The following is a 20,562-nucleotide window of genomic DNA, read 5'->3' as shown; positions in this document are numbered from 1 at the left end:
TCAAATAATCGAACACAGATAAATCAACGCTATTCTAATTAAATGATATAAAATCTTTTAATTCAGTTATTCCTGTCTGTCCGTAATTTGTCCGAAACTAATTTATAACTAATCTGACTTCTGTTCAATGGGAGTCCTTGAAGTTTTTTTATTTAGTGTTCTGTCTGACGACAGGTCCATATGAACAGGATCCTTCCATCCTTTTCTCGGACTGGGACCTGTTCATATACGTTCTTGGCAGATGATCCAGAAGTGGTTTGCCATTGCCTTCTTCTGTGTGTGAATGGAGTAATTGTTGGGATGCCACGGAGGAAAACTCCGTGTTGCCTAGACCACGGCCTTGCCCAACACAAGTTATAAATTGGGGCACCGCCGGGAATCGAACCCGAGACCCCCAGGATTACAAGGCCAGCGTTCTAACCGCTAGACAAGTATCTCAGCATAAACTCACACAATATTAAAACTCAGATAAACGATGAAGTTTAAACATGGTTGATCTAAAATATATATATATATATGATTTATTCTGTCAAAAATCTGATAAAGTATAATTGGTGAGAAGTCGGGGTTCTCAGAGCTACGAACATACGAGACGTTCCAACCTGTGGTCTTTTAAAAGATTACCCAAAATTTCAGATATGCTTAATGCCTCAGTCATGATCGCCCTGATGATGGAGGCAGAAAGCAGCTACGAAACGCACATATAATTCTACCATAGTATAGAGTCAAGCTTCCTAGGAGACTGTCATCGTCATGGTTATTATTGTCTGCAATTTGGGACAAAAATAGACGTGTGTCATTAAATACAGTTATTTTCCATTTTGAAAATTATTATATTTTGTATCGGCAGCGAGTTACGTTCCACGCGCGTAAATAATAGATCGTTAGTCATCAAAACACATAGACATTTAACAAGACTCTCGTAATAAATAGGCATTTTTGTTATTTCAAAACAGGTTATTTTAAGAGAATGCTCATTAAAACTGCAGCTGTTATAGATGAGGTCTCGTTTCCTTTGAAAGGAGACGGTCAAAGATAAGTTCTTTCTTATAAAATTGTGAAGCACGGAATAGAACAAGACGGTCTCATATACTTTATTTACGAAATTTTAAAGATGAATAACTGAAATAACATTTTTTTGAACTTTACATAATACCGTTGAAGTCTTTTGAAAATATTCAAAAGAAAATTAAGTTTCGCTGAATCCAAACACTAGCAAGAAGACTTATTATGGTTGGCTCCAGGCGCGGCGCTGCTGGTCACCGTCACGCCTCCCTCGTGAATAAGTCTGAAGTTCTCGTGAAATGCGAGGCTACGATTTAATTTTCTTGTTAACAGATGGCGTCTTTACATAATTCTATCGTTAAGAACAAAAAAGTTAGGTTATGTTCAGTTGCGTTTGGATTCTTCAGCAGATACTTGCATTATCGAGACTAAATCTGGCAGTTTTTATCGTCATTTACTATTCTCTACTTACCTTTAAAAGACCTTGACTATAATTACGTTCGCATTTTAAATTTTGGCTTCAGATTCTTTTGAGGAAGTACGCTTTGAGTTAGACAGGCATTTTTTTTTGTTTTTGTAGAAGCGATCAATACGAATACGGAAACAAGGCTCCGTTGACTAGGCTTGTTCTTGTTTGACTTCAATATTTACGATAATCTCTGGCGGTAATATTATGTTATTAGCGGAGAGAGCTCGGCTTTGAGTCTCGTGGATATTGGACTTTCCAACTGTTGCGTCGCTGTTTTGGGTGGGGGTACCGTATAATACAGAAGCTCTCAACCTGTTGCTCCTTTGCTTAGTGCCAACTACAATAAACCAGTTTTATAAAGCAGAGAGAGAGAGAGAGAGAGAGAGAGAGAGGATCTGTGAAATACAAAACCATCATTCAGCTGTCTTCGTATATGTCAGGTCGATGATGATCAAACCATATTTCACGTTCGCATAAAACTACTCAATGGGGCAAATGTCTGGAGGTTTCTGGGACTGGTGGAACATGATGCATGTTCTTGAATGTTTTCGTTCGTCTAATAATTTTTCTAAAAAAAAAAAAATCAGAAACTGAGTTCATCTGAAACCTGGACAATGACTGTGGGTACAGTCAAGATATTTAAGATGCAACCGACAGACATCAAATTCTGTAGGTTAGAAATTTTCTGCGCTCAAAAAATTATGAATTGGATCTTATGGACACAAAACATCGGTGTTGAGATAGAGTCCCATCTCCGAAACGTCGTTTTACGTTTTATATTTACTAGACGATGGATAATATCCAAGAGGTCCGGAGATAGGGATTAGCTCTATCTAGTGGGCCCAACTGTGTAGGAACCTGAAGACGGAGATAGAGTCCCATCTCCGAAACGTCGTTTTACGTTTTATATTTACTAGACGATGGATAATATCCAAGAGGTCCGGAGATAGGGATTAGCTCTATCTAGTGGGCCCAACTGTGTAGGAACCTGAAGACGGAGATAGAGTCCCATCTCCGAAACGTCGTTTTACGTTTTATATTTACTAGACGATGGATAATATCCAAGAGGTCCGGAGATAGGGATTAGCTCTATCTAGTGGGCCCAACTGTGTAGGAACCTGAAGACGGAGATAGAGTCCCATCTCCGAAACGTCGTTTTACGTTTTATATTTACTAGACGATGGATAATATCCAAGAGGTCCGGAGATAGGGATTAGCTCTATCTAGTGGGCCCAACTGTGTAGGAACCTGAAGACGGAGATAGAGTCCCATCTCCGAAACGTCGTTTTACGTTTTATATTTACTAGACGATGGATAATATCCAAGTAAATTTTTATTCAATTACAAAAACATCTCCTCCTTCCAAATATGTAACAGACCATTCTTTGTCATATCTTCGTCTAATTCCACGGTGTTGAAAACTTATTTGGTAACTATTTTAAACCATCCGACGGAACTTATGACAAACGATGACTTCAAAATAAAATTATGGAAACATTTCCACTGTAATCGTCTCTGTTCGCGAAGATAAAATCGAAATGTCTGTCTACACAGTAAAAATATAATAGTTCTGTGTGAGACGCAGAGGTTCAGACATTTATGGTGGCGCTGAATACGAAATCCGGCCAATGATAAATGCGAATGGTAAAGGTTACTAAGCTTGTGGTTCATATCACTGGAAGGCCTAAGACGCGAATGAACATCTACAGGTTACCGGCTGTAATGGAGACATTGCGAAGAGACGCAGATTTTATTGAAAGGTGTACGAGCAAAGTGTCTCAGCGGCGTGATACTTACAGCTGAGAAAGGACGAAATGTTCATCGCACTCAGTTCCTTGCCGCTATTTATCTAAAATGGGGGGAAAGGACGGTCGGTCCACTGCAGCGTTCAGGGGCGAAGCGGGGAGGATCACACTACTTATTGTAAGAAAAGTGGATAAGCGACATTGAATGCAAATTTTGCGATATTTAATTCTTCAGATAAACGCAACCAGACTTCTTCAGTTTCAGTACTTTGAAATCATGTTGATGTTTAAGCCGGATTATGTCAGCTTGAATTTCATTAGTACGTGACAAACACATCGACAATTTATGTGGCGTGTGGTAAAAATCTGTACTCCTCTCCCAATATTGTCAGGGTGATTAAGTCGAGAAGAACGAGATGGGCTGGGCATGTAGCGCGCATGGATGGGACAAGAGGTGTGGAAGCCTGAGGGGAAGAGACAGCTGGGGAGACCTAGACGTAGATGGGAGGATAATCTCAGGCGGGATCTATGGGAGATAGGAGTTGAAGGAGACTGGATTTTGTTGGCCCAGAACAGGGTCCGGTGGAGGGCTTTGGTTAGTTCGGTGATGAACCTTCGGGTTCCGTAAGCCATCTGATTGGTTGGGTCCACTATTTGGGAAGCCTGAGGGGAAGAGACCTCTGGGGAGACCTAGACGTAGATGGGAGGATAATCTCAGGCTGGATCTGTGGGAGATAGGAGTTGAAGGAGACTGGATTTTGTTGGCCCAGAACAGGGTCCGGTGGAGGGCTTTGGTTAGTTCGGTGATGAACCTTCGGGTTCCGTAAGCCACCTAGTTAGTTAGTTAGTTGTAATACTGGTGGGGATGAAATACTAACAACAGTCTGGTTCTTAACCAAGTAGTTTGATATATCGATGCTTGCAATCTAGAAGTTGCAATGTTGCAATGTTTCAACCTGGTTAGCAGATATCCCTAGAGAATCTCTTCGTAACATTTTTTGTTATTGTATTTTTGATATCCATCTTAAACTCCGTTAAACACTCAACCTTTCACGATACCTTTTCACAAAATTTCTCTCCATTTAAGTGGTTGTCACGTAACACGAAGGGAACTCAGTAGTTGAAACATCGTCTTTGAACAGACTTCATCGATCTCCTATGTTTCATAACGAAATCAGTTGAGACGTGGCAAATCCCTAATCGCCAAACGAAAAGGTGTTTCGTAAACATCTGGACCACATTCTTTATTATCTCGGCTGCAATGCATGCAGTAAGCAGGGAAACCAAACACAGAGAGCCAATCATCGATTTTGTGATCAGTAAACCGTATGGAATACGATACATTTTTCTCTTCCTTTCTTTTAATATCTGTTCAATAGGAGTTTTCTGTCATTCACAGTTAGCAGCCTAAGAGTGCCCCTTTATCCGAGGCACCACCTACTGGAATCCATGTGGGGGTTGGTCGTGAAGGCAAGGGGGGGTTTCATTCCCTAAAAACGAAGACAGTACACTGTCAGGAATTCTTGAACCATCATCAAACCACCGAAACAGCTGGTAACCAGAGAAGAATTAAATATATTTATTCGCCATGAAAGCGTTAGATCATCCCAGGCGGTGAAATATTGATCGTCTCTCTGGTAGAAGAATTTGAATGTTCGACTTTGTTCCAGAAAATGTCTGCCTCTGACCACAATGTGTTCGACTCCCCATTCCCACATTCTAATAATCACAATGCACATGTTCCACGTTCACGTATGTGTTCCTAGGTATCCGTCTTCAACACATTAACTTTATGCTAAGTTACACGCCGGGCTTCGAACTTTACACTTTTTTACAAACACAAGTGCCAAATTTAGTGTTTAACGATTCTCAAAACATTTGAAATAAAAAAATTATGTTGGATCTTACCCTGTTTCTGAGGTTTATTTTATGTACATGACGTTTCAGGAGTTTGCCACGAATTCACGTGATCACTATCATTACGCTGTTAAAGATTTTTTATAATTCCTACGTGTGAACTGAATGTAGTGCTTTAAAATAATAACAGTAACACGTGCCAGTATTTATAATGGCAATCAGAAACCTGAAAACAGAAGTGGAGTAAACTCCCGAAACGTCTAATATCGAAATAAAATTTGCTGTCGGCTAGTGTTGAACTTTCACGTTGGTAATGAACCTTTTTCCTCCAACTGATCAGCTGTTTGACAGAAAACGTGCGTCGTACAATTAAAAAGCCGAATTATTTTCACTTTTTCATTATTCGTCTGAATTTCCATAACTGGTCCACCGTCTGTAGTAATTTAATGTGTATGAGGGCGCTGACTTGACGTTCTCTGATAGGTTGGACGTCTCGTGACGTCACGACGTCGATGATGGGGGCGAAAAGAGGCGGTGTGCTACGCTCCAGCCACTGTGCTACGTGTCGCAGGCCGTATATAAGACTGAAGCCGCGTTGGACGCGAAGGACATTGTTCGCTGAGCGTTCGCACCAGGTAGCAGCAGGTCGCCTGTCGTCGTCGTCCGCCTCATCACCGACGCTTAACTTCTGAACTAAAAGGTACGTGGGGCTTCATTTCTTGTCGTTTCCCTGGAAACTTCGGATCGTTGAATATTTGTGGCCATTGCTTTCATTTTGTGATAAATGAACAACCCCCTTTCATCATTTACGACACGAATACTTTGTAAGCGTTCAAAAAATTCTTTTTCTGCTGTGGGTCTTTTTACGAACATTCGCCAGCCTGTAGAAACTTAATCCTCTTAAATGTTTAAAAGAGCAGCAAATTTCTCTTCGTGGTTTACAAATTATTTGCTGTATTGAAGTTAATAAGAACATACAAACATATTTATCAATCAGAAATTATTTATTTCTGAAGTTAAAAAAAAATAAACAGTTTGATCTGAAGCAAATTTATCTAAAGTTTAAGACGAATAATTTTCTCTTAAATTTCACACGACTTTATAAATGCTAATTCTGTGTAAACTTACAAATTTAAAATTATTCTATTAATTCGCGACTAACGAAAATATTTCTTATCGCATTTTATCACAGGTAATGGAAGGAAATAGTTGAATTTTCTGTGTGAAGTTTGAGGTTCTGACGGAGGTGAAGATGACAAAATTATTATTTCATTTTGGATTTGACTCGACTCCACACAGCGGCACAACCCAGAAGAACAGTAATTTTAGTGGAATTTCTGTTTCCTCCGAAACGTCTTTTGTTCGCCGGAAGAAGGTCTTAAGTCAGTACAAAATATGCTTCGCTGCAGTCATCTTATATATCGTCAGGGAATTGAAATTCTGCTTTGAAGTCAGGTCTTGATGAGATAATGTACCTACACGTACATAATGAATTTTGTCGAGTTTTCAAGGTGTCACTAATTACGTTTCGCTAATAAATTAAGGTACTTTGGACCGAACGCAATAAATGCGAGAAGCCAAATTCATAAAATATTTAGAGGCATGGCAAACCTTGTTTGTGGAATTCGAGTCCAGACATTGAATGTTGTATAATGATGCAACTTCGACAGTGTGCAGCTTTTGGAAGTCATAGTTATTTGCAAGATCTAAAAATAACAATACGTCATCTACGTATCTAAAAATTTACGTCACATGTGAAAAATTCATTATGGCGACATCATACAACTGTAAATTTGATATAAATTAATATTATTTTATGTGTTAAAATTATAAATTTCTGCTGGGGATCGATACTGACAGAGATCACAGACTAGAATGGATCTCTAATATAAGTTATTATTGATAATTTATAATTCGTAATATATTTATCGATGGGAACTTTTATGGAGAGTAGACTTACTTTAAATCATTCCCATTTAATAATTGTAGAACCTGTAACTTCTCTGTAACAGACCATAAATAAGTATGAATGTAAGCTTTAGAAGAGGCATTCCATTCGCGGACTGACTGATTTTTCCTAGGTTGTCTCAGTAGTTCTAATAGAACGTGTATGTTATTTTTGGATATGGTCCATGATTTGCTGTTTAAATATGAGGTAAATATGGTGAGATTTTATTTCAATGTAACTTTAAAAACGTTCCATTAAAATAAATAACGAATCTAGAAAGAGGAGATTCATTGATACAGGACGGCGGTGGATGACATGAAAGTGTCCCACATATCAGAGGAGGGGCCCGGCCCACTGTGCGCCCTGATCATCAGAAAGATGAAACCCACACTCTCTTTCCCACAGAACGGCAGTGTTTGTATATTTGCATTCGGAAGATATCAGATTTGAATCTCGCCTGCATTACCCGATATAATATCGGGTTTAACTTTTATCGTCAGCTTCGGCTGAGAGCCTAATGAAAACATCAAACGCGAGTCAAGACAATTTATGGACAGTAATGGCCGAAATATTTCGTGGTTTTCCTCAAAAATTTTGCAAGAGAATGACTGGATATTGCCTCAAAGTAGGGGTCTAAGTCTCCTTCTGTGTCTTTAATTGTTTGTGGTCGGTAATAAATGATAATAGGCTGCTTGCGCATGAATGGACGTCGTTAAACAAACTAGAAACCAACTTCATTCCGTCGCCAATCACAGCGATAATGACACTGGACACACATTTTAAGTCTCATTTCCTAATTCTTGATTGTGGAAAATCTTACTGAACGTGTCCACTCTTTCCTCTGTATCAAAGTCAGATGCAAACGTAATAAGCTACTAAGTTTTCTTCTTTAAACATTCGATTAATTTAAGGTTATTTTTATAAGCAATTTCTACTTTGCCCCTCCTCAAAAAAAAAAAAATCACTATCTACGTGACGATCCGCTACTTTGTGAAGTGTGAGATTTGTATCGATTATTCATTTGGACCTTTTCAAATTTATTTGTAAATTGAAGATCGATTTTATGACGAAACTCTGGTACCGTTTAATAAGATTTCACATTAGCATCGGCTCTGATTTGTGTTTTTGATGTTAATTTGTTGAATTGAAATTTAAGCAGCGTAGGAATTAGACGCTATCCGAGACTCTAGTGTTTATGTGACAAGAGAACATCAAATACCTGTCTACAGGATAAAATAATGGCGTCGTAGTAGTTTGCTTAGTTCATCGAAAATCTTTCAGATTTAAAAACAACAAAGGACTAAAATTATATTCAAATATATAATGTACATGAATATGAGAAAGCTGATTTCGGATAGGATTTCTTGCATGTTAGATGAGACTTCAGGGTCCCACGGCGGCGGATATAAACACTACTGTTTTCTGAGATATAGTCCATTGTCTCCTCTAATGTAGGAGGTAGCAAGCGCCTCTGAAACGTCGATTAACTTCTTTCAGAATACGCGGCGTAACATAATCGATATTATGCTTCTGTTCTGTTCGAAATATCCGATCTTCATTTCCACTGTGTGAAATCCTAAAGATTAGGAAACGTGTTTTTGTTTATGAGTGAGAAGAAATTAGCCTCTCCAACTAACGGGAGGGCACGTGTTGAGGTGTAGGAACGTGGCGCTGGGGTGAACCCTTTGAACTGAGAAGGGAAAGGATTGTCAATTACTCACGTCTCAAATACGTGTGTTCGGAATTACGATACAATATTCGTGTATGAAGTGTCTTAAGAACGTAACGAGATCCTAACAGCTTTTAAAGCTCCAGTTAGTGTTGTCAGTCGTTAGTGTAGATAAGAGAGATTACTTGAAGTGCCTCGGGGCAGATTGGACGACAGGGGTGGTGCTGGAGTCGCAAATATGAGCTAGGCCTGGTGACAGGAGACAAGGACCTCTGTCGCCCTTCAAATATTGCGCCCTGTCAGGGGGGAAAACCATTGCACTTGAGAGAATTTTTTTTTTCCATTCTCGGGAATTTTGCTAGTGTCAGCGGTCAGATCGCTGGTCTTTTAATCCTGGGGTCCCGGGTTCAATTCCCGGTGGTGCTCAGATTTATAACTTGTGTTGGGCGAGGCCGTGGTCTAGGCATCACGGAGTTTTCCTCCGGGAGCTTCCCCGATTACTCCATTCACACACAGAAGAAGGCAATGGCAAACCACTTCTGGATGATCTGCCAAGAACGTATATGAACAGGTCCCAGTCCGAGAAAAGGATGGAAGGATCCTGTTCATATGGACATGTCGTCAGACAGAACACTAAATAAATAAAAATAAAAAACACTACACCGTGTTGCGACGGTTTTACTCAGCTGTCGAAAGATTTGCGTGTTTGTAACTGCAATGACGCGGTCGGTCACTCTTACTGATGTGCTTTCATGACTACGTTGTTTTTTTAAAGTAATTAGGGGTCTAAAGGAAATATATCTAAATGCAGGGTGAATGTAATAATTGGATCAGGACGGGCGCCAACATTCTGGCCGTCGGTCGTCCTACTTGAATTGATTCAACACTCGTTCATGGTTGATGAGAAATCCCTGAAGAATTAGCAACTTACGAGGTTTTCTTCTCTGCTTCTGCGAGCATGGACACTGAAAGTTGATAATGCATTGCATAAAAACTTGCAAGTTTAAAATTCCTCAAACAAATTTCTCATAAAATGATGGGAATATGCAGTGACAAAAGTTTGAGTCGGAAAGAAGGGTGATTTCTAAAGTTTAGGAATCGATACCTCGTCCCACAACATCACACACTTCGATAAATCACCTCCGATGATTCATAAACTCTCATTCATTATTTGAAAAAGGTCAGATTTTTACCTGTGAGATTTTATGGTCTCAAGGCCGCGACTATGAAGATGTTTGCCTTCTGAGATGTTGCTTATCAGCATTAAATAGATGCTTGCTGCCTCCATCATCAGAACCCTGATGATGGAGACAGAAAGTACTTCTGACGCATCGGTAAACTTATGGCAGACTAGACATCTACCGATCCTCACGAGATTTTAGTGGAATTTTGGAGTCGAGATTATAACCTACTCTCGTAATTCCTGTATGTATGTTAATACATTTCTCCGTGAAATTTATTTTGAAAGCTGCGCACAGGACAATGACAAATACTTTTTACAAAAATACCGAATTCAATTTATTACAAGAAGATATGCTCTTGTGTGCCACGATTCTTATATATTACGAGGCCAACCTTTTGGTCTGCGCTATACAGAACCGTAAGACGCCATATTGGTATCCCTCAAAACACGGGATTGCGTTCGGTTTTGTTTTGTCAAAATATGCGCGGTTACTTTTAAACCATAAACAAGCTAACTGCTTTAGGTTAGGTTCTTTTGAAAATGGTAAACACGCACACTGCTTCGAAAACTGTACAACGTCAGAGTAGCCTCGAACACAATTATAACAGAAAGTTAACTAAATTTCACAGTAAAATAAATTAATATTCTAACTCATAGGTCTACTACTCCAAATAGAGCAGACAAAAACTATTTATGTTTATGCCTAAGGGTGGCTTAGTGACTTCTGAAGAATTTCGTAGTATTCCAAATTCTTATAGGTTAGGTGTTACGAACTGGGAAGCCTTAAAATTATATTTCAGGAAGAATTATGCACGTTTATATTTCACTATCCGTTACATCTGATATATTTCAGTGATACGTTAAAAAGATTGACTTCAAAATTCTAAGGGGAAATGAAAAGAAGTCAAGATACAACGATTGATTCAGAAAAAATATGGCAAAAACCAGTCGCCTAACAGCGAAAAAGGTCGTTATGTCTTGCTTTCTTTTATTACAGTAATATCAGTTTATATTCTCAATGTACAATTTTCACGAATTTTTGTTACACAAATCTCAGAGTGAATAAAAATGCATTAGCATTCGGTAATGCGCCACTTTCGTCATTCGTACACGGTTTTATAAAACATTTATTTTAAAAGTCCAGAATTTTCCCATTCTTGAGGATTTCATGTGCATTTATTGTTTTTTCACATTTTATGGGAAAGTTATTATTAATATTCATCTTTAAAACCTTTTCTTCAGATAAATCTCCCATTCTTTATCCAGTCGCCTTCCTTACTTCGTAATTGACTCATATCTAGAGAAACAGAGAAAAATACCACCCTTACGTTTCAATGGGTTTCGTACAGTGTAAAGTTCAATGACCCTTCGTTGCGTTTTTAAAATTTAATTTACATGAATGTACGAGCTCAATCTAAATTAAAATAGTGAAATTTAGGACACTTCAATGCAGTTCACATGGGAGAGGCACGGGTTGCATACAGAATTTTGGTAGGGAATCCATCTGGAAAATGATAACTGGACAGACCAAGAAGGAAATGGGAAAATAATATTAAGTTGGATCTTAGGGAGGTGAGGATCATGGCCGGTGGCGGGCTTTGGTGTTGGAGATATTCTGGCTTCTCAGAGACGTCGGTTGCCTGTTTCTGGCAGGAGGCAGCTTAAAATGTGACTGAGAAAATCAAGTCAGTATAATTCGTTTCCGGACTCGACGATGTCACGAGAAAAAGCGAAACGCAGTTTTGTGACAAGCGCTTGTGAAGTGCGTAGTGCAACATCCCGGTGTGTTATGATGATCCTGCTTTGTTACTCCATGTCAATTTCACATACTCACTTCTTCGTCCATTTTCTCAAACTACATGTTTCGGCCAACTGTGCTCATCATCAGGTCGGAATACGTGTTTGAAATGATTGCAGTGGGATTACCCGATGTCACAAAAATAAGAAAATTGTAGTTTAAAACCTTTTTTAAAAAAAAATTAAATGAGCTGTGTGCTTTGCACCAATTATTTTATTTAGTGTTCTGTCTGACGACAGGTTCATATGAACAGGATCCTTCCATCCTTTTCTCTTCTCGGACTGGGACCTGTTCATATACGTTCTTGGCAGATGATCCAGAAGTGGTTTGCCATTGCCTTCTTCTGTGTGTGAATGGAGTAATTGTTGGGATGCCACGGAGGAAAACTCCGTGTTGCCTAGACCACGGCCTTGCCCAACACAAGTTATAAATTCGAACCCGAGACCCCAGGTTTACAAGGCCAGCGTTCTAACCGCTAGACCACCTCATCTTATTATTATTTAGTGTTCTGTCTGACGACAGGTCCATATGAACAGGATCCTTCCATCCTTTTCTCGGACTGGGACCTGTTCATATACGTTCTTGGCAGATGATCCAGAAGTGGTTTGCCATTGCCTTCTTCTGTGTGTGAATGGAGTAATTGTTGGGATGCCACGGAGGAAAACTCCGTGTTGCCTAGACCACGGCCTTGCCCAACACAAGTTATAAATTCGGGCACCGCCGGGAATCGAACCCGAATTGTTGAATAACTATTCAACAATACACAACAAGGCATAAACCTCAGATTACAAAACATAAAAAAATAAAAATGTAGACTCGTTGGCCTCTGCTAAAATTTCTTTAATAATTACTCTACATTTTAACTCATTATGGTTTAATTACTTTTAAAAGAAAAACTCTTCAAAAACCTATAATTTTAATATTATTTGTGACATCCCGAAAAAATGAACAAAAAAAATATTGTTTGTGAAAATCCGACAGATAATAGATCAAACTCAAAAGGGAGGGGGAACAGACAGAATTTCCATTACAAAAGTTTTTTCTTGCTTAAACTAGTAATTTAGCCCAAAAATTAATATATTTTCTTAGAAATATACAGAAATATAATTTGTAATTAGCCCTCATAACTGACGGGTATAAAGATTTTAATTATTTTCAAACAAATCACATCAGTGAGTACACCTCTTAGGTTAGACCACGTTATTGGAATTTTATATTCGCCACAATGCACTAATGAGATATATTTCCCACGTTAGTGGTTTTACGTGTGGCTTGAGATTTTTTCCATTTATTGAAAAGAGAAATATGTCACGACAGATTTAATCACACTGATACAGATAAGTGACACTGGTGCATTACTCTGCCTTGTAGGCTCTGTCATTAACGTATCATATAAAAAGCTTGGATCTTAAGAAACTGCAGAATTTGAACTGGGTAGGACCCCCACTGATTGCGCGGAGCTCCTTGTTGAGGGGAAACAAAGCTTGACGCAAAACAAGATAAAATTTGAGTGAACCCCCCCCCCTCCCCCTGGTATAAAGTTTAATCAAAATTTGAGCTATAATTTCGTGAATATGACGTACGAATGGGCAGGCAGTATCTTAATTTTACGTACGACAAATTATAATTAATGCGATACTGTAAGGTATTCGTACGAGGCTATTCGCCATTCATGTTCTAATTTTCCCCGAACATAAATCTTCGTAAAACATTAACAAAATGCTATAATTTAGTTATAAAATCCTTGTTTCTAGTTTGCGACTTCAAGTCCGTTATCACTGTCTGTTGTGTAAAGTCTTCTTAAGTCCAGGCCCCGTTAGCTTCTCAGCAAGGATTCTTCTCCTACATGGAGATAATTTGTTAAGTTACTAGAACTTCAGACCGAAATAAAAAAAAAATTAATTAAACCACAACTTTCATTTTTATAACACTATTTATGAGACGCGAATTTAAAATTTAATTTCGTAGTATGAGGTTGAAGTTAGGTTATGTATGAATACAAATAAGTTCATACTTCACTAAACACTCAGCACGGTATTAATTAGCGATCTTTAGCTGTATTTATTTTGCTTTGGGAGATGAACAGATTCAGACTAGCCGTAGTGGTGACATGTTAGGAGAAAATTCGAAATTAAACTTGGATGTATGAGATGTTACTCCCAACTTAGACTATTACCCTGGAAATTCTTCTCAATACGGAGGCCCGGGTTCGCTCCCGGTATAATCGACGTCGGATTTACGATGGACAAGATGATACTTCGAAGGGTTTTTTTGTAGATTCCTCCCGTTTTCCGCTGTCAGTAGTTTGCTGCTGAACATCTGGTCGTTTTACAGCGGGTCAGTTAGTAACCTCCGTTCCTCACTCCATTGCAACAATAATTATCCTGTCTGGTGAGCCGAAATATTAGTTAATTCTGTTCCAGACTCTGAGGTCAGGCCCAACCGTCCGCCTGGGTCCTTGGCAACAAGGAGGCCACCGTGTATGTGTTTTGTTAGTGGATTTCTTATGCCATTTTTAATTTTCCCCTCATTAATTTTTCGTGGAACTTACTAAAAAATAACAAACTTCAATGCGTACGCCATCTCAGTTCTAACATCGCCTTGTGTCAATCGTGAATCAGTTCCGGATGGAGGCAATTTTTCTTGCTAAACTCGAGTTTTAAACGCATGAAAGATTCTTGCCAAAAGTTTATTGTGAAACATGGTGTACCGATATTATTTTGGACACTGTCAATTTACTGAGGCACGTTTAATTTGCTGTAGACGATTTTAACTGAGTGGTTGTCATTATGCTGACTCTTTCATTTTATATTTTAGACGGGATCGCAACCAACATTTATAAGAATTCATCCAATAGTTTCGCCGAATCTTTGTTCTTCGCGATATAATGAAATTTGTCGACACATTTTACTTTTGATTAAAATCGTACAGTAATCGTTTGCATTACATTAAGAACTACTGACCTAATCCCCAAGATACATTTGTCACAATATTTACTATAGCTGCTTTGGTTATAGTAGTTACTTTCGGTTCTGTGGTTAACACGGAGTTCCTGGAATAAGGAACAACCCGGAACTTTTACGACACCCGTAAATTCCCTAAATTTTTTTTAATTTTCTTGTTTTCACTGTGGTGAAAACGAAGATGATAATGTTACTCTGGATTGTGATGCCGTGTGGATTCGCAAGCAGTTGGCAGCATTTCGGAGCGACATATTGTGTCCATCTTCAGGCCTGAAAGCCAAAATCGTCTTTTCTAGTTAATTTTCATGTCAGTGGTGACACTTGTGAATGAAACCCAGGATTGTTTTGCAATATTCCTGACGTCTAGTGACTATCTCGATCAATTTAATTATTTTCACGTTTAACGTTAGAAAATTTAATAGAATAAGGATAAGTGTTCGTGCCGCGTTACTGAATGAAGACAGAGCAATAGTTTCTGGGAGTAGGCTGAGGAATTGAAGCACATTGTAAAAACGTCGGTGACTTTGTTGGTTTTAATATTAAGATATTTCATGGTCTTCGTCTCGGAAGCGATCTCGTAAAAGTAAACAGAACGTAAGAAACCCTCTGCTGTCAGAATGGAAAACTAACGCTAACGAACAGCTTAGTGAACTCCACTCTTGAGCTTCGACTAGTGAGTGTTCCGTCAAATCTCGCATTTCATCGCTCTGTTCACAGATTTGCCGCTAGAATTTCTCATAAGATTTTCGTCATATTCACAAACCACTCGCCATCCATTTTCATCAATAGACCATAATGATCTTTTAATATTTCTAAATTAAATTATTGTCTTCATTCCTTGCTCCTTGTATGCGTGTTACACGTTCTGCCAATCACCATAACGTGACAAGGTTAACTAAATAACTTCACGTAGCAGAGACCTACTTGAGAAGGCAATGGTTGCTCAGCTAGTCACAATATTTCGCGGAAAATAAACGTTCGTTACCGTGTTCACAAAAGCCTGATACTGGAATCCAGTACACGCCCTCAGATCATGGTTTTACAAGACACTCCCATCTGTGACTTTGTCTCCCGAATGGCATTTCCCATCAACGTTTTCCGTCTACAATCTTTTGTTAGAAGATGGAGGCTGTCTTCTGGGATGTTGCGCCGTGTGTAGTCTGGTAGAAGTTTACCGACGTTTCGGAAGTCCTTGCTACCTCCATCGAGGCCGTTCCTGAGTCATTATGTTATCTCTTAGATAGCAAATCGCCATCTCGGCCGAAAGGCGTTCTTTACAAAATCGTAAATAATCGGTTGTTTGATAATATTTATTTATTTTACAAACAGAACGTAAGTTACATTGATGGAGCCAGAGACGCCTTGAGAACTACAGTTTACGGAGAAGTGTAAAATGACGTGGTTACGTGTGTCTGTTCCTTTAGGTAAGGGCAGGCCCACCTCAGTTTGCAGAAATCATTTTCATAATTTAAAGCTCATTTGTCATGTGTTGAACTTGGAACCTGCTCTCTATCTGAGACGAATGGGTTAGAAATTTGCAATGCTGCTATTATTCCCATAAGCCACAAAGCAGGAAAATGGACTGGTTTGAGATCGATTCTTCGGACCAGTACATAAATAAATTTCGTGTCAAGACACAGCAGTTAGCAACGCCACTGACCACTGATTGAACTGTTACAGATCGCCTGTTCTACCATGCAGAGTTCTCTGGCCTGGTTTCTTGTGGTGGGCTGCGCCCTCGTTCTGATGCCTCACGTTGCCCCCACTGCGTGGGCCAAACCCACGGACCCGGAGCAGTTGGCAGCCATGGCAGACACCCTCAAGTATCTGCAAGAGCTGGACCGTTACTACTCTCAGGTCGCTAGACCAAGGTCAGTTGTGTGATGATTTTGTGCCCAAAGAATCACCAAAACTTTCTTATTCTTTATAATACTTACTCCAATCGCTGCAGAAATTAACCATGTCCATCAATTTCCGATCTTCTCATTTCTCGTTTTCCACGTGGTGTATTTGGTATTAATGTAAAAATTCTTAATCATTCTTTTGTTTCTGTCCTATCGTAACGCATTGTTCATCCTTCCAGAAATATGGATTTGTTATTGTGTTTCATTTCTCGCGAAATTCCGTCTTCGTGGACACAGAAGTGTCTCGTCTGAGAGCGTCATCGAGCATGTACGTTCTACAAACATCACACGATCTGTCTTTTAGGGCGTATTTCTGTTATGGCAGTAAGATGCATCACCACCGAGGATTTTAAAGAGATTTTACCGTAGTAACGCTAACTTTCAATTCAATAATTTGATTTATTCTGCTTTAGTAGTCAAAGAATTTCAGACTTCCTTATTCTTACATGGCGGTCATAAATTGTCTAAAGGGGCGTGCCTTTCACCTCTGAGTGTCCAAATTCCATGCACGGACTTTAAGAAGAACAGTGTACGAAGCTTTTGGGAAGATGGTGTTTGTGTGTTAGCAGCAAAGTTTAGTGTCTTTTCGAAAGAACGCCTTGCGAGTTTGCAGGATACACGAATTTTCAAAATTCGTCTACGTGGCTTCTGAAGAAATCTCTGCTAAAAGATTTGGTTATTTTAAAAATGTCATTAAAACTTCCTTGTACTAAAGAAACCGAACAACTTAAAACTCAGGATGCAATCATTTCTAAGCAAGAGTTTAAATTTTTAAGGTTATGATACAGCACGATTTAAATCGTGCATATTTAGACAGTAATGCCGTAGGTATTAGACTTGTAAGTACTGCGTTACTGATTACAGAAGGTTCTAGAGAAAATTTGGTTTCTGACTAATTATACGTATTAAATAAATAAAGGAATTTCATGCCAAAGGAAAAATAAGCGGAGAAGAGTCTTTAGATGTCCTGATGGACAGTGCGTATGAAGATTTCCCCGTTACAGAATAATTTTGTTGCCCCGTGCGTCTGCAGTTGCTATAGAATCACGTAAGAATTGACTTTGTCACATATGCCTTGTGATCTGGGACGAGACGTGAAGTTTTGGCTTGTATGTTCTCATGAGTAATCTTGCATGTGAAGTATTATTACATTTTGTCCTTTCGTTTTCATATTAAGGAGCCCCTAGAAACGACTTATTTTTACATGTTGTCATGCATTTCTGTAATTAATCACAGAATTAAAAAAAATTATGTAGTGAAATAATAACAATAACAAATCAAAATGATACTCGTGAGGAAATTAGGAGGAGACTGAATTCCGGAAATGCTCGCAACTTCTCAGTTCAAAATATTTTGTCTTCCCGTCTGATTTCTAAGAACCTGAAAATTAAAGTATACAAAACAATAATCTTGCCCGTTGTTTTGTATGGGTGCGAAACATGGTCTCTCACTCAGAGGGAGGAACACAGATTGCAGGTGTTTGAGAATCGGGTGTTGAGGAGGATATTTGGGCCTAAGAGGGAAGACGATGGGGCGTGGAGAAAACTGCTTAAAAATTTGTACTCCTCCCCCAATATTTTTCAGGGTGATTAAGTCGAGAAGATTGAGATTGGCTGGGCATGTAGCGCGCATGGATGAGACAAGAGGTGTGGAAGCCTGAGGGGAAGAGACCTCTGGGGAGACCTAGACGTAGATGGGAGGATAATCTCAGGCGGGATCTATGGGAGATAGGAGTTGAAGGAGACTGGATTTTGTTGGTCCAGGACAGGGTCCGGTGGAGGGCTTTGGTTAATTCGGTGATGAACCTTCGGTTTCCGTAAGCCATCTAGTTAGTTAGTTAGTTAGTGAAACAAGACTGTTTTCCCACTATATGCGTTTACACATATCGAGAAAACAGTAGTTAAGAAATTTCCCAGTCTCGTCGCAAATTTCGATCGCAATTTTACGGACACGCGTGTTATATCTCATCCCTGACAATTTTACCACACTTTATTCTACGTAGGATAGAAGCATCTCAGCTAGTAATCTTGTGGTCCAGGGGTTTGCAATATGTGGCCCGCTAACGTGTGTTTTGTGCGGCACACTCATTTTTGTAATACTGTGAAATCGTGCTTGATAAAACATTGTTACTGCATAATATCTGCATTGCGCGAATCCTTACATATGAAGCTACGACGCGTATAGGTAACCGTAGTCACTGTCTCTTCGCCATAAAATTTCTTCTGTAGTCATTTTGTGCATTTGTTAGTCTTATGACGTATCTGTGTACAGGTACGAGTTAGAAAATATTACTAGCGACGTAGCTCAGTCGGTATATTGACTAGCTACGGACTGATCGACCGGGGTTCGATCCGCGACTGTGGAAGAGGATTTTTCCTCTATGCTCGGCGTCCGGACCGGCTCTGGGGCCCACCCAGCCTTCTCTCCAATGGATACCGGGATCCTTACCCTTGGGTAAAGCCGGTCGGGGCGTGATGTTGACCACTCTCCCCCCATCTAGCGGCGAGGTCAAGAATGAGTAGGAGCTATACCGCCTCTCCCCCCAAGTGCCTTCATGGCGTATAGTGGGACAGCTTTCATTTCACCGCTTTCGTCATACGCCGCTAACTTCAGAGAAAATTACGAATTTGACAACACTTTTGTTTTATTGAGTATAGAAAAATGTTTAATTAAAACTTTATATCGTCATGTTAATTTCGTATTTGGCAATTGTGAAGACGTGTGAGTTGGTAAATTGGCTGAAATTTCGGAATCGTGCGCAAATGGTCATTGAGTCTAATACAGGTTTAATCCTTGCAATTTTAACTGTCATGAAACTTATTTTCGTCATCTCTGTAACGATGCTCTTTTACTTATGCTTAGAAATGATTACCTGCATAAATTATGATTCTGTCAGCATCAATGTCTTTTACGACCATAATTAAATTTTTTAATGGTTTAATATAAAATAAATGTTCACGGTCCATGATCTTACCATGTTTAAAATGTCTAGCTCGAATGCTTCGTGCTAATTATCCATTAAAGCAAGAGCTTCAATGAGATTTTATCCTGTGGCAATTTTATTGTAGTTCATAAGACAGACTTTTGCCACAAAAATGTCCTCACCTTTCGTGCATCATTTTACAGCCCTGATTATTAAGTGGTGTTAGTCTCTCTCTCTCTCTCTATCCTACCTTACAAGTTAGTCAGTCCTTCATGTTGGTATTAGCTAATTTAAGAAACATTAAAAGTGATCCTTTTGGGTGACCTCTAATGGCATAATTTCCATACAAAATTTCTCATAAATCCGTGAAGCGGATGCCTGAGGAGAAACTCGCACGTGTGTAAGTTTTTATTTACATCAGTATAAGATAAATAATTAAGACATATTATAAACAAAAACGTAGTCTTCAAATCTGATTATTTTATTTTGAGTTTTGTAACCGCGTGGACTGTGCCCGTGTCGTCTTCAATTTCGTAATTATTTTCGAAATTCAGAAAGTGTTAAGACTTCGAGCGTAAAACAAACTCTTTGGCAAGCTGTTACCCCCAAAATTTACAAAACCTTTTTTAGTTCACTGAACGAATGTAGGAAACATACACATTACTTATGTAAATTAGAATAAAACAAAATAAAGTAAAAGTGCCCCGTAAAACGCCGTGTGGGCGCTTGGGGGGAGAGACGCGATATAGCTGCTACTCATTCTCGACCTCGCCGCTAGATGGGGGGTGAGTGGTCAGCGTCACGCCGCGTCCGTGCTTTACCTCCGCGAAAGGACCCCGGTACACATTGGATAGGAGGCTGAGTAGGCTCCTAGAGTATATTATTAAAAATGTAACTTATTTAAAATGTCTTGTACTTCACAACTTCCTAGATGAATTTCAGGGACATGAAAGGGGACGTTCTTACGAGGTCCATTCATGACGTAGTCAGTAGACGACGGAAGGGAGGGGCGTAGTCGGATTTGTGGTCGAGGCAAACATCAGAGGCGTTTGCTGTGGAAATTTGCTTTGAAGAGCTTGAAGAAGGATGAAAGCAGTC

The 20,562-nt window shown here is 39.3% G+C and overlaps 1 protein-coding gene across 2 annotated transcripts in view; it reads left to right on the top strand.

Annotated features, from left to right (window-relative positions):
* Positions 1-20,562, top strand: part of LOC147873084 (neuropeptide F-like) — a 102,634-nt gene that overhangs the window by 39,037 nt on the left and 43,035 nt on the right. For both annotated transcript variants that reach the window (XM_087352966.1, XM_087352965.1), the window contains 2 exons: positions 5,560-5,776; positions 16,318-16,508. In XM_087352966.1, coding sequence (XP_087209092.1) covers positions 16,333-16,508 — 176 coding nt within the window. In that variant the 5' untranslated portion in view covers positions 5,560-5,776; positions 16,318-16,332. The remainder of the gene's footprint in view (positions 1-5,559; positions 5,777-16,317; positions 16,509-20,562) is intronic.

This window comes from Zootermopsis nevadensis, unplaced genomic scaffold (assembly GCF_977971745.1).
Source record: "Zootermopsis nevadensis isolate Lab colony 2312 unplaced genomic scaffold, Znev_1.0 Znev_ptg000021l, whole genome shotgun sequence".
NCBI classification, from domain to species: domain Eukaryota; kingdom Metazoa; phylum Arthropoda; class Insecta; order Blattodea; family Termopsidae; genus Zootermopsis; species Zootermopsis nevadensis.
Note: the sequence above shows the minus strand (reverse complement) of the source record. Positions and strands in the feature narration are given on the sequence as shown.